We start from the raw sequence: 15,550 nt of genomic DNA on the forward strand, positions 1-15,550 counted from the left end.
AAGTCCTTAGCAATGATTAACAAAAGCAAAATATAGCAAAACATTTTGGTCCATTATGAAGCAGTGAAAGGTGCTATTCAAATACAATTTCTTTCATTCTTTAATTTGAGGATTTTGAAGGAATATTAAACAGTTTAAAAGTACTTTACAAATGACAAATATTTAAGCAAAATATCAGAATATGCTGTTATAATGCACTTGCATCTGAATTCATAAAATATATGGAGTTGAGACAAGTTTACTTTTGCTCTGTGACAATAAGCTATTTTAATGGTTTGGATCTGGTCGTGACATACTTAACCTAATAGCTCATCTGAATTCAACAGACTTATTGTTGATAAAAATTGTGCTTACACAAGAGTTGCCGGATCATGTTTATTCCTGCTTATAAATGCAAACTAATGCAATGTAACACATCTCATTCTAACTACCAAAAATACAAAAGAAACCCAAAAGACTGTTGCAGTGATCAGGTAAATTCCAGCTGATGAGAATGCAAACTCACACCTGTCTGTCAATACCTCCTTGCACAATCAAAACAAGAAGCACGGAATTAATCATTTTGTTAATTTGAGAAATGATGGAACATTCCTATTTTCTTAACACATGGCACCAGGTGACTGAAGTAACTTTGCTGAGAACTTAAAACTTTCCCTCTAGAACTGAAATATGCTCTTCTCTGAGGAATTTAAGTTCCTCTTCAAAGGACTGTAACAACTCCTTACCCAGCACATAGTTCAGTAAACTGTTCCAGAGGGTAATGACTTTCTACAAAAATAACTCTTTCCTGGCATTTAATCTAAACGTTTGCCCAAAGTTTTTGTATGCATACTCCCCAGTCCAATCACTTCATCATTTTAATAACCTCAATTATATTGCCCTAAGTCTATGTTCTTCCAAAGTAAATAGCCCCAAATCTTAAAGCTTGTCATCACAACCAAGTGCTAAGGATAGACTGTATCCTGTCCACCCTCCCCTGTAGTTTCTTCTATATCTTAAATCTCTTTCAATTTAAGGAACCAAAATATGAATCATTTGACATCCTAAAGTTTTATGCTGCTTCTGCATCTTAAACCTATGCCATTTAGTTTTTGATCCCCCAACCCTAGAAAAAAGACTTGAGTGGATCCGCCCTATTTAAGCACCCCCCCCCCCACCTCCCAATTGTATATATCTCTGGAAGATTGCCTCTCAGTCTCCTACACTGCAAGGGATTTCCACACCGATATTTGCTTTTTATAATTTGTATATTGTAAACTGAGAAATGTGTAAAGAGGAATAAGATATTGGTAATTGACATAAAAGAAAATGTAAAAGACAATTAACGCCATGTAAATACTAAGTGCATGGGTGGGCTAATTAGAGATAAAGAGACTGATCTATACATATATCTGGTATGAGTATACATATATGTCAGTCTTTACTGGAATAAAACGCTCGAAAGAGAGGTCATATAAATAATGGATAGGGTGAAAATTAATATTATGGTAAACTAGAAGGGCCGACTATGCTTAAAGTAAGTAAGCCATCTGGTGTATATGGTATTCAACAGTTGAGCGAGGGGAGCAGCAAAACCTTTGAGATAATCTGTTGGTTCCGACAATTACTTCAATAAGTAACACCTCTGATCTAAAATGCAGAAATCCTATTACATCCTTAGAAGTCTCCCATCTCTGGTATTCCTTTTATGCAGCATTTATCTCTCTAGGTAAAGTTCTTCAAGTGGCAGGCTGGTTGACTGACTATGCATGGCTTGGCCGTTCAAAGTCAGACCGGAATATAACTGTGACTTCCCCTCCAAGATTAAAGTCTCAGATTTTCCTTGTTGGAAAGCACTGGGGAGGAATGGTACTCTGGGGAGCACACAGCGTTGTGTGGGGCTCTGCTGTACAAAGGGCAGGGAGAGGATTGGTTAGCAAAATTCTAGTGTCAAAAGCAGGTGGAAGTTTGACAGCTTTGGGGAGTTATGAGTATTTCTGAGGCTTTGACGTGAATTTATAATTGAGTTGCTTTCCTGACACCAGGGTCAAAGATGTCACAGAACAGTCGAAAGGGGGAGGGTGAATAACCAGAGTTTTTCTTTTACATTGGTACTAATGGCATTAGTTTAAAGAGCAATAGAGTCCCTGAACATGAATTTAGGAAGCTAGATAGCAGATTAAAGGAGAGCATCCCTCTGGCTGTAACCTCCAGATTATTTCTGATGTCAATTGCTGGAATGTATAGGAAAAGGAAAATAGGTCAAATAAATGCACCTGACCCAAATGGGTTTAACATTCATATGAATGGGCCGGGGTTGAGATGAGGGAGCTGATTCCTAGTGTTTCTGGGAAATGTTTAAACTAATTTGGGAGAAGAAATGGACAGGGTGAAGGTACAGTAGAAAGTGTGCCCTGTGGAGCGTTTTGAGCCAATATCTATACAATCCTATAAGAGAAGGATAATATCCATAGGCAAATAGCAGGACTATCACTGGGAAAGCATTTCTGAGATAGTAACCATATTTTTAAATCTTGAAGTTGTTATAGAAGAGGATGGATTATTTTAGTTAAGGTCCTGCATTGAGGGAAGGTTGATATTGATAGGATCACGCAGGAGCTGGAAAATTTCAGGTGGGTGAAGATAATGGCAGGCAAGTCTATATCGAACCAGTGCATGTCATTAGAAAAATAAAATTTTAAGTGTTCAGGTCAATGTATACTTGAAAGTGTGAAAAGTAAGGCCATAATGTACAATGAACCCTGGATGTCAAGGAATACCAAGGGTTGAATAAAGGAAAAGTTAGTTAATGGTAAGATTAGGGAACTGGAAGGACCCTATAAAAGGTGTAGCAGGAAACTTAAAAGTAATTAGGTTGAAGAGAGAACAAAATAGATCTGGTAGGGAAATCCCAAAGCATTTTATAAAATTATTGAGGACAGACTGGTAACCAAGGAAAGAGTAGGGCCCCTTACAGACCAAAGTGGCAATTTATGCATTGAGTCAGGGTATATGGGTGAGATCTTAAATGAATTACTTTCATCTGTACTCACAATGGAGAAAGATATTATGGATGGAAATTTCAGAGAGGAAGGAGGACGGTGGCATTCCAGCACAGTTACCATTGTTAAGGAAGAGGTATTGGATGTCTTAGTGAGTTTAAAGATGGATAAATTGAGGAAGAGTTTTTGAACTGGAACATTAACTCTATTTCTCTCCTCCTCCTCTTGAATGTTTTCCATTGTTATTTCACCCGGATATTAGTTGAACTGGGGTGTTTCAGGTATAAGGGTAGACTTGTTAGAGGTCTATTACCCTAGAAGAGATATCAATAACTGGGGAGGGGGACATAGATTTAAGGTAAGGATTAGAAGATTTAGTGATGATTTAAGGAAGAATATTTCCACCCAGAAAGTTATCAGGAATTGCTGGTTGGTAGAAGAAGCATTTAGAGAGCACTTTAAACTCCATATGCTGGTAAATGATGGGACAAAGTGGTGGAATATATATTAGAATAGATAGATGCTTGATAGCCAGTGAGATCGCAAGGGACTGAAGTACCTAGGCTATGTGACCATATAAGATTCATTCTGATAACCATTTTATCCTCCAGTATCACTAGTTTGTTGGCTGCCCTCTCAAAATGAACCTAGAAACATGCAGCTTCATTGTGAGCTGTCATCTTACCTTACATCTGATCTATAACCAGTATTCCTAAATCTTCAGTCAATAGCTGTCCATATTCCACCATTCATGAAATATATTTCTAAGTTTTTAATTTGTGACTCAATTTTTCAACTTCACACTTGTCACTAAGCCCAATTACACCCTTCACAAAATTGAAGTTATCTAGAAGCAGGCCCAACACAATACCACCCAACACAATACCACTGGTAACCTTTTCACATCGCTGGATCTGTTGATTTTATTTTGTTTAAATGCCCCCAACTCCATGTATTCAAGTGATTTCTTATAACATTTTCATCTCAGCTGCACACAGGCATAAGTAGCTTGATTGGTATCTCAAGCTTATTATTGGACCACAGTTCAGATTCTGGAGTAGCACTCCTTCAATTTATCATTAAAAATCAATTTTCTAATCACCATGACAACATGCAGTGAATTCTTTCTCAACAAGTCTCCATTTCTCTTTCTCAAAAAGTCTCCATTTCTCTATCATGCCCTCTCTCTTTAAAATCCCAGAAAGCAGTCTTTTCAGTCACACATTGGTTCCTATCTCCCTCATTCAAACCCTCCTTCTTCAGGCTTGGCAACCAGTGCACCAGCTGTACAGCACTCTGAGCTATTCCATTCTGAGAAGGTGAATGATATGAATATTGGTTGCAGTTGAATAAATGTAACTACCTATGCATTTTAAAACCCATAAAGGTGAAAACATTGAAAGAATAATTTGTAGTCATGCTGTGGAAAAATATGTTGAAAGATAAATGTAAAGGAAATCCAAATATTTTATAATATAGGCATTTAAATCTGAGCATTTGCTGGGTTTTGTGAACATTGTGTCAGAAGCAAGGCTTGGAATTGTATCTGATTAGTTAAATTCTAGTTGAAAGCCAGATGCATGGCAACTAATTTGAAAATCCTTCCTTCGGAAGGCTTAGTTTTTATTAATTGAACGTGGCACAGCATGGGACTAAATTAGAGGAAGGAAAATAATGGGTAATTTGGGTTTTGGATTTGCTTAGTAATTGGTTTTGTGCTCCAATGTACCCATTCACACCTAAAATCTCGAAATGTCAGATGTATGCTTCAGGCCTAGGCCCTGGGGATGAATGAATCTCTGGATCAGAATGTTGCTTGCCTATTCATCTCCAACAGTTTCTCTAATAAGCTTTGCCATGAAATTTAAATTTTATTCTAAATTTGCTGCATATCTAAACAAGAGAAATTCTGTGTATTATTCTCTACATTGTTCTTCATTTTGGGCTCTTTCTTCAATGGCCTCAAACTATAAAATGCCTTTTCCTTTTCAATAGCACTTAACTATGGAATACAATCCAATTCCTGACCAACTCATTCTTTATTCAGTATTTCTTCTCAAATCCCAGCCCTCCAATTAGAACACTTATCATATTCTCCATCTGTTGAGACAATGCCCAGTTTCCCAGTCTGTGTGTGTGCACGCAATGTGCCACATAAAAATTGCATGGGCTTAAAATAGGAGCCATATTGTTATCCTCTTCATGTATCAACAGTTGCAACAAAAACATTGGCTGGTAGAGTGGATCAGTGATCAGTGGATCATTAGCCCTACAGGACATTGGAATATCTATTCTAAGTGTTGGATCTAGTGACAATAAAAGATCAAGAAGGTGTTGAATGCTGTCTACAAAAATTATTAATAAAAGCACAAAAAAAAGATAGAGTTCCAAATGGTTTTGGAATAAGCATCGTGAAGGTCAGCAACTTTAAATTCCTTGTTGGTATAATTTCAGTGGATTTGTCCTGGTCCCAGCACGCAAGTGCCATTATGAACAAATCATGGCAGCGCTTCTACTTCTACAGCAATTTGTGAAGATTTGGCATGACATATAAAACTTTGACAAACTTCTATAGATGAGTGGTGGAGAGTATAACGACTGGTTGCTTTATGGCCCAGAACGAAATTGCCAGTGTCCTTGAATGAAAAATCCTAGAAAACGTAGTGGATCGGGCACATCTACAGAGTGTTGTCGCAGGAGTGCAGCATCCATCATCAAAAACCCTACCACCCACGACTGTCTTCTTGCTGCTGCAGTCGGGAAGAAGGTACAGGAGCGTCAGGACTCACACCACTAGTATCAGGAAAAGTTATTACCTCTCAACCTTCAGGCTCTTGAGCCAGAGGGGTTAACTTCACACCACTTCACTTGCCCCATCACCAAACTATTTCCACAATCTATGGACTATTTATTTCAAAGACTAACTATCTAGCTATCTATTTATTTCAATCTATTTCAAAGACTCTTCATTTCATGTTCTCTACTTATTGCTTATTTATTTATTATCTTTTTTCGGCTGTATTTGCACAGTTTGTTGTATTTTACACGTTGGTAGTTTGTTCGTCCTAATGGGTGTGGTCTTTCTTGGATTCACTGGTATGCACACAAGAAAACTAGTCTCAGAGTTGTATATAGTAACATATAAGTACTGTGTTTTGGAAATACATTTACTTTGAACTTTGAAGCATTGGTCAGGATACTTCTCTCCAGGATCAACTATGATGAGCCCTGCCACATCTCTTCCTGCCCATCTAAAACCATACATTGTCCAGTCTTCAATAGCTTGGAGAACTGGGTGAGATATTGATGTTATATATTGGCAACCAACAGTGCTGGCCAGAACCATGGTGCCACATCCGTTTGTCCTAATTCATGTTGGTAATTCAAGATTACTATGGTTTTGGAGGGGAATAAACACTTGACATTTCAGGCTGAGACCCTTCATCAGGGCAGAAGCCAGAATGAGGAGGTGGGAAGAGTGAGAGGATGATAAGCAGGCATGTGAGAGGTGAGACTAAGTGAGGGGTCTTCTCTCTTTTACTATTCCCCATTCGGGTTACCCTCTCACACCTTCTCTTCTCCTCAACTGCCTACACCTTCCTCTGGTTCCCCCCCCCCCACCCCCTTTCTTCCACGGTCCACTGTCAGATCCCTTCTTCTTCAGCCTTTTATCTTTTCCACCTATCCCCTCCCAACTTTACTTCGTCCTCCTTCCCCAAACCACCTACCTTCCCCCTCACCTGTTCCTGCAAACGCTAATAATATGACTTTCTTCTAAATGGCTCTTTGAGCAGTCAATGTCTTTTCCTAATGTTCAGTATCTGGTTGCAAAGTCTGCTGACACTTGTATTACCCTCTGGATATTATGAGAAGGGACCGTGAGAATCACTCACTGTTTCTACTGAGATTAGCTGTTTCATAACGTATGAATTCATCTAGTAATTACATAATAAATACAGCAGTGTTTTATATGGTGAGAGGTAATTTTCATTTACAGCAGCCTGTGCTTGAATGAAAGATATGAAATTGAACCTTTATTCAGGTTAACCCTTGCCTAACTTGTAGAAAACTATTGAGCACTAACTTTAATATACTGTAAATGTTGTTTCATTTTTTTTTTAACCACAAATCTGCATTGGAGGTAATATACTCTTTTCAGTTTATATACTGTAATGGAAATAGAAATAACTAGATATTAATACATGAAGCTTAAATGCTTGTAAGAATTAGTGTTTTTCTTAACCAAGTAGGTAATGACTTTGTTAGGATGATGATTAATATTAGATGAGCAAGTGCATTTTCTAATATTGTCAAAAGCATTTCTAGGGTGTTGCCTTAAGTTGACGAACTCTCATCGATGATGATATATAATTAATGGCATTAAGGTCGGCTAGCTCAATTTAGGCAGTTAGTTCTATTTTTGTTACTTGCAGTAACTGATGGAGATTTTACATCACTGCAAACTCATATCAGTAAGAAACAATGACTTACAGAACAGGAACCCCCATGACTGTGCCATCTATGCTGCCAATCTAACCAATACCATCTGCCTGCATATGGTCTATATCCCTCTATTCCTTAACTGCTCATGAGTTTGTCTAAATAAGACTTCAATATTGCTACCGCACATGGTTCTATCACGTCTCCTGGTTACATTCCAAGAACCTACTGCCCTTTGAGTAAACATAAACTTGCCTTGCACAACTCCTTTAAATTCTCCTCCGTCACATTAAAACTATGCACTCAGCTATTTCACATTTTCACCATGAGAGAAAGATGCTGTCTACCCATCCTATCTAGGCCTCACATGATTTTATACACTTCAGTCAGATTCTGCTTTAGTCTGCAGCACTCCACAGAAAACAATCCCAGTATGTGCAACCTCTCCTGACAGTTTGTACACTCCAATCCAGGCAATATCTTGCTTAAACTCTTCTGTGACTTCTCCAAAGCCTTCAAATTCCTTCCTACAGTGTGACAACATGAATTGCACATAATGCTCCTAAACTTTATGCAGTTGCAAAATGATTTCCCAATTTTTATATCCAGTGCCCCAACAGTCAGCAAGTCTTTGCGTGTTTGACCAATTTCAGAGTTTTTTGAAGAGGTTACCAAGAAGGTTGATGAAGGGAGGGTGGTAGACATTGTCTACATAGACTTCTTCAGAGCCCTTAACAAAGTCCTGTGTGGGAGGCTTGTCCAGAAAGTGAATTCACTTGGCATTCTGGAAGAAGTAGTCAATTGTATTGAATGCTGGCTTAGCAGGAGAAGCCAAGGAGAGGTAGATGGGTTTTTCTCTGACTGGAGGCCTGTAACTAGTGGTGTGCCATAGTGGTCGGTACTGGGTCCATTCTAGTTTATTATCCATATTAATAATTTAGATGATCATATGGTAAAATGGATCAGCAAAATTGCAGATGACATCAAGATTAAGGGGTGTGTAAACAGTCAGAAAGGTTCTCAAAACTGACAAAGTGATCTGGACTGTCTGGAAATGGGCTAAAAATTGGCAGGTAGAATTTAATGCAGACAAATGTGAAATGCTGCACTTTGGGAGGACAATCCACTTTAAGACATACTGTATATAGTGACTGGTAGAACCAAGAGGTGTGTGGTAGAACAGAGACCTTTAGGAATATAGATCTATTATTCCTTGAAAGTGATGTCACTGGTAGATAGGGTCATAAAGAGAGATTTTGGGACACTGACCTTCATAAAACAGGTCACTTACAGGAGTTGGAATGCAACATTGAAGTTGTATAAGATATTGGTGTGGCCGATTTTGGAGTATTGTGTGTAGTTCTGGTCACCCACCTACAGAAAGAGATCAGTAAGATTGAAAGACTGCAGAAGAAATTTACATGGATGCAGTCAAGACTTGAGGATTTGAGTTACGGAGGTAGGTTGAATTGGTTAGGACTTTATTCCCTGGAACATAGAAGACTGAGGAGGAATTTGATAAAGGTATAGAAAATTATGAGGGGTACAGGTAGGGTAGCGTGCAGGTTTTTCCTCCTGTGAATTGTCATTTAAAAACAGTACGAGAGGGTGAACATACAAGTGAGAGCAGGATTGTAAACTTCAAGAAGCATACTGTTGTCGTAAAGAAATATCACTCTGAACTTTTTAAAGGATTAATTTGCAACTTTGTTTGACAAATCTACCTCATCACTTCTCAACAGAGTCTGTGTCAGATGTGAAATCTGACATCTGACAAGCATTGTTAAATGCTAGAAAGCGTTTTGCTGCATGAAAAATTGAAACAAATAACATCTAACACTTTGTTTGCCAGCCTTTCAGTCTCTGTGCAACTCAAAGCTGTAACTATAGGCTCGAACAACTAGTATCTGACCTTATATTATTGAAATAGTGTTATTCTTTAATATCTTTTAGCAAATTTCACTAATGAGCCACAGAGACTGTAAATTATTCCACTTTGCAAGGACATTGTTGCAAAAGAGGAACATGAAATCTGTGAAATAGCTTATTCTTTATCATAATCGTAGAAACACAATGTACTGGCATCTCCCACTTACGTGGGATGCAGATGGTTTCTGCTATTATAAGGTGGATTACATCATCGTTGACTATGCTTTAGGGGCACTTATAATACTTTTCATATGCCTTCAGTTAGGGAAAATATTTTAATAAAACAGGTATTTTTCAGTAGTTGAGCTAAAAAAAAGGAAATTTCGGCAAAGGATATTGCACATTGGTACAACTCATGGACATTTTTATTCTCATTTAGATTCACAAGAAGCAGGCTCTGAAACTAACATTCATGCTTTGCATTTGTCAGCTCTTTGCCCAGCAGCACAAAGTTCAACACAGCAGCATCCAGCTGCTGAAGCCTACTTAGATATTCAGTTTGATTGTGGTGGCTCATCTGCTTTCACCTTCCTCAGCTCCATGTCCCTTGATAATGTTGACAACAAAGAGGAGCAGATCTCACTTTTGAAAACACTAATTATCCCCATATGCCCAGCTGAGTCATTCCACGCTGTCGCTGGACTCCTTGAAGAATGGGGAAGCCCAACCGTGCTAGGATGCAATGAGGAATTTGCTTCTTCCATTCCAGGCCAAACAAACTGATGAATTCAGACCCAGAACAGGGGTACTGTCCCTACTTTTCTATTGAAGGGATTCCTGGCTCTGTGAATTAGATAGGGAGGAAGCCCAAGTTTTGCTATTTACTAATTTCTTAATATATTTGGATTAGTGATTAAATTGATTTTGGTGTATCATTTTTTATAACTTAATTTTTTTTTAATTTACATTAAGTTGTCTTCTTTGAAATGTTTCCGAACATCACAGGCATATGAAATCTCAAAATCCCAAAAGATTTGATAGAGAATGTCTGGATATTTACGGGTAGGGTTCTAACAATAAACCAACTCAGAACTACTTTCTATTGAGGTCTGACTGTACCTTGCTGGAGGTGTGAGCCTCAACTGATTTGGCTTGTCAAGTCTTGCCCAGGTACATGTGGGTAAACTGGGAAACCAGGCCAACAATTCCAAGATAAGGCCAATCTAGTTTGATTTGATGTCATGTGCATGAGATTATATGAATGGTCTTACCGGCAGATTCCTCTGTGCTGCTGGAAGCAGTTGTAGGTGGGACCACGGGAATTTCTGTGGGAAAGAAATGTAGGCAATAACAGTGAAACATTAATACATAAACAGGAGCACTGAAAATGTAAATATAAAAGGCATTTCTGTTGTCAATGAGCTTTTCAACAACTCTACAAAGCATATGGGCATTGTTAGACTGAAAAGAATATCACAGTAATCGTATTGGGCCTCCAAACACATGAGTTTCTGTTGAACAACGTGAAACTGGGACAATCATCTCCAACAAGACTTGATTCTTTCAAACCTACACCTTTCAGGCAGAAAGTCAGCATTGAGATTGGTCATGCATAAAAGATCAGTTGCATCTCAGAAGAGGTGAGACTGAACTCTAGAGATCTTCTTAAAATTTCAGTTGCATTTTTGTACACTTGTAGGCAAGTAGACAGTAAGGATAAAATATCAGGAATAGGGTGACATCAATTATCTAAAGTCAGTAAGAGATTAGGTTGTGACTATCAGAGACACACAGTATACCAGAAAAAATAGAGAAATATTAAGCAATTGCATGATGTAATCCATCAAAACAATAAGATGAGGCTGTTTAAAAGGTGAGAATGAAGAATCAAGTCTTATAGAAACAGGAGTCACATTATGCTAGCCATTGTCTGACCATGTAAGCATCTACGCTTTTAAGCTAATCGAGATCAATAATAATTATTTTATCTATACATATCTTGGCAGAAGTGCCTTTTGCTTGATTTATATGCCGTTATATTCCTGAGCAGGGATTAGTTGATATGATCTAAATGAATTTCTTGCAGTGTTTAGGATCTAATACAATTTAATTTACCTAATATTTATATCAAAATATTAAATCTTATCTATTTTATCTTGACATAGGAGCACAGGATCAAAATTAGAATTACGCTTTCAACTCTACAAAAAACAGGGAAATTCACCAGAGGGTAAAGGAATTAAGATGTCTTTCATTCATCATTAAAAGGTGGTGGCTTAGAGGTTGTGTGTTCAATGAGATTTTTGAGCATTTGAAGCCTTAACTAGAGTATAACAAATTTTTAAGTTTCAGCGCCCATTCAGTTAAATTTCCTCAGTGTTTTCTTATCCATCCTTTTGAAGGGAACAATTTATGTGTAGTACAGTTCCGTGGGATAGATGTGGGCCAGTGATAATCTATTCAGTTGGTCAGTTTTTGAATACAACTTGGATGGTCACTTTAATCAGAATCCATTAGGGTATAGAAAATTTTGTTCCCAACAGCTGTCCACTTGACCAACTTTGTTGGATGAACAATTGGGAGACAGTTTTACAAAATTGAGGTCAAACATATTAAGTGTGCCTCTCTGAAAGCTTGCACGTTCCTGATAGTTTTCACTCTGTAAGGCTCAGTATTGCATTCTCATGAAATGCATTTAGTACTGAGCAACCTGGATGGTGTACTGAATGGGAAATTTCCTCAATTACTTGTAGGTTTGTGAAGTACCATGAAGTTGGAGATCTGTTTCCTGATGACAATGGTGTTGTCGCAAGTTCATAACTTTGTTTTGGATGCGTTCCTCCCACTAAATGTAACAAAACAGTGAACAAGAAGGGGCAAAGGACTGGAATTTTCTTTATTGACCTCATTAATTTTTGTCCTGAGCTTTTATCCTGACAAAAAAACTCCCCAAGACTTGTGTTTGATTTAGCAGTAAAAGGCCACGAGAAAGCTCACATTGCAAGTAACATTCAGAAAGGATGCACACTTTTGAGGTCAGGGAAAAGGTAGCAAAAATCTAGTACTACAGTCCCGACTATTGCTGCATGCTAGAATTTTGGAGATGGTTAAAATAGTTAAGATAAATAGAAAGTCTTTATATAATAGGAACATGTTGGTGATTGTTTACTAATGGCTTAGTTATACTACTGCTGTTTTAAAGGAAGACCTTATTTCTCTGAATTCTTTAGAAATGTCATAATGTTTACTCAGATCTGGTCATTTCAAGCCCATTGTTAGATGTAATCAAATTTCATATCAGACCATGCTATAAAACTACTTCTACTCAGAGGGACAGAAAGATTAGTCACGTACTTATGCAAGGGGCAATGGGAGATCGGCTTTGCTGATAACCTTTTGCACATCTGTTGCACGTGATGCCAGTCACACCATCTTTACAGGGACATTGACCTGTGGTTTGATTACAGGTTTTGCCAGCAGCACCCACCGGATGGCAATCGCATGCTGTGAGGAACATACAACAATGGGTAAGGAAAGGCAACATATACCAACAACAATAGAGCTTCAGAGTAAATAAAGATTAAAAACAGAGAGAACAGAGAACAGACATTCACAGAGTTAGTGATGCAACTCCTGCAACTGCTGCATGTGATCTTGGTTTTAAAATCATGCCAAATGCCTCTTTTAGAAAACATTACTTGAGTATCTGTGAAATATTTAAGCAGCAACAAGGTTTCTAAAAGTATTGGCAGAAACACAAGGCATTTAAAGTTATAAACTGTCATTTACACAGTGATTTACTTGCTGTCCATTTTCAATGGAAGTTCAGAGATCATAAAGAGCATGGACAAGAAAGTCAGTTACTATAAATGTTTACATAACTCTGAGTAAATAAATGATCTTGATTAGTAAGGAAAGAAAATGTGGGACAATGGATCACAATGGAATTAAAACCATTGTTATGCAACCCACAAGTTCTAAATTGACACTACTATTTAAATGCCATGCTTTGTATCTCATTTTGGTAAAATTAGGCCAATATATCTTTTCATGTATCCTTAGACTATACTTCCATTTTCCCAATAGAGCAAAGAATGCTGTAAAGAACAGGAACATGCTTGGAAATTATGTGATGTAGTATTATAACAGCATATCATTTTCCTCTGTCCTTTAAATGCAAACATTAACCGTCTAGTTCAAACAACATAATCCTTCTGATAAATAGTATACAGAGGAATTTGAAGATCCACTAAAGTGCATGCTTTAAGCAATTATGAAATTCTTAATTTCAAAACAATACTTGCCATTTAACCTTGAGCTATACTCAAAAGGGTTTTGGTCTCTAGTCGCACTTACTGCGACTTAATCATTGCTACACATATTCAGTTGCTGATTAACATACGTAGTTCGAAATAAATGATGATCTAAGATGAGGTAAACAACAAAAATTTTCATAGTAAAGTAACTTGACAGTCGGTGCACTGTAAACCTATATTTAATAGCAATATACAGTATAATTAAAATGTAGACAAAGGCTTTGCAATATATGGGCTATTCACTTAAATTATTTTCCATTTAAAATAATACTCATGAATAGGAGCTTTTGACATTAATCTATGCTTAAAGTTACTTAATAAGAACAGTTGAAATGATCAATTGTTATTTAATTACAACCTTGCAATAAAAATGATAAATGGGGGAGGCAATGTAATAAAAGGATTGTGGGAAAGGGAGCTCGGTGCAGTCATGTCAATAGTGTTATTCTTCCTGTACTCTTTTCTGCATGCTTAGAGAATTAGGATTTTGTATGTGGTAGCATTTTGATTTGCAGTTGAAAGCTGAGTAGATCAATAGAGCAAATGATTTAGTCTGCTGCTATCATTGATTTGAACATAAAAATGTTGTGGAAAACTTCCCTGCACATTGCAATTAAATATTTTCTCTGTTTTCTCGCCTTTTTCATTGTTGTCATGATTCTGAGTAAGAGGTTTAGTGCAAGGCACTTAGAAACTGACCACCAGAGTCTTAGACCAGGAAGGGCTGTGGATCCTTCACTGACTAGAGCTTTTATTTCTTTTGCCTTGTAATAGCTGAGGATGAGGCCCCTATCTGTTTGTTAGCACTGGCTTTGAATCAAGCTGTTTTAACTATTTGTCCACTCAAGGAGATATAAGCAGCCATGATTTTAAGCTTTAGAGCTGCAAAGTGAGGATGGAGATATTGAATTCGCCAGTGTGCTACATGACCTTGCTGTGAAATGTACTGATTGGACCAAATCAGGCAGAGTAGAAGTGGCCAGTCACAGTTTCCAAAAGTCCATTGTACTAAGAAGTCTGCACGAGACAAACATATCCTCCTACTGTGTGTGTTGTTTGGCTTTCCAGCATCTGCAGATTCTCTTTTGCTCCTACGATATTAAATAGCTTAATTAGTTCACCATTACGTCTACAGATTAACAAAGTATCCTTTCATACCTCACCTGGAAATATTCTTACGTTCACATTCTTACAAGTATGCTCCCACAATGCTTTGTATGGAATGCAAATGCTTGTCCATGCATGTGTGAGAAAACTTATTTTGATCTGCATTCTGATAGCCGCGTTTTTCTGTGTCAAAAGAATGAAAGGTTGCCCTTACTTTTATACATTTATTCTGAAAGCAAAGAGACAGCCTACAGCAGCAGAGGGTTAACAACAGTGACAGAAAACTGAAATAGGAACATCTCATCCCTTTGAAGAGGAAGCCATTTGCAAACCTTGAAATGGGAAGACAAAAAGGTATCAAAGATGACAAAGTAGCAGCCTTGTGCCAGCAAAGAATTTATGCTGTTAATCTTATAATGTCAGTGTGCCCTTAAGCTCTGATATGACTTCTGATAGATTGGTGCATCAGCCACCGCAGTTAGTTGAGAGGTGACAGTCTTCAATAAAAGATGTTGTACTGATTGCTCTCCCTCTATTATTTGCCCTGGTAAAAGAGTGATATCACAAAGCCTTCAGATACTGTAGTTTTGAACCTAATACTGTCATTACTAATAGTCAGTAGGCCATTTCATGAATTTCTCATGTCGCCCTTCTAGTGTGCAAGCAAAATTTCTGAGGAAATGCAATTATTTCTGGAAAAATTCCTGTATTTGTATTTAGGGATTTCATGCAGTTTTGATGATGAGTTTGCTATTCTGTTCACCTCTTGGAACAATGACACTTTCCAGGTCATCTGAAAACTTTAACCCATGGTACAGGCCTCAAATGTCATATGCT

General features: G+C 37.6%; 1 protein-coding gene across 2 annotated transcripts in view; it reads right to left on the reverse strand.

The window, feature by feature from the left end:
- ntn1a (netrin 1a) overlaps positions 1-15,550 on the reverse strand; it is a 180,247-nt gene that overhangs the window by 48,803 nt on the left and 115,894 nt on the right. The window contains exons 4-5 of one of the 2 annotated variants that reach the window (XM_059948636.1): positions 12,645-12,794; positions 10,562-10,615 (exon numbers count right to left, since the gene is read on the reverse strand). In XM_059948636.1, coding sequence (XP_059804619.1) covers positions 10,562-10,615; positions 12,645-12,794 — 204 coding nt within the window. The remainder of the gene's footprint in view (positions 1-10,561; positions 10,616-12,644; positions 12,795-15,550) is intronic. The other variant, XM_059948637.1, reaches the window with a different exon arrangement.

The sequence above is a fragment of the Hypanus sabinus genome, chromosome 23 (genome assembly GCF_030144855.1).
Source record: "Hypanus sabinus isolate sHypSab1 chromosome 23, sHypSab1.hap1, whole genome shotgun sequence".
Taxonomy (NCBI): domain Eukaryota; kingdom Metazoa; phylum Chordata; class Chondrichthyes; order Myliobatiformes; family Dasyatidae; genus Hypanus; species Hypanus sabinus.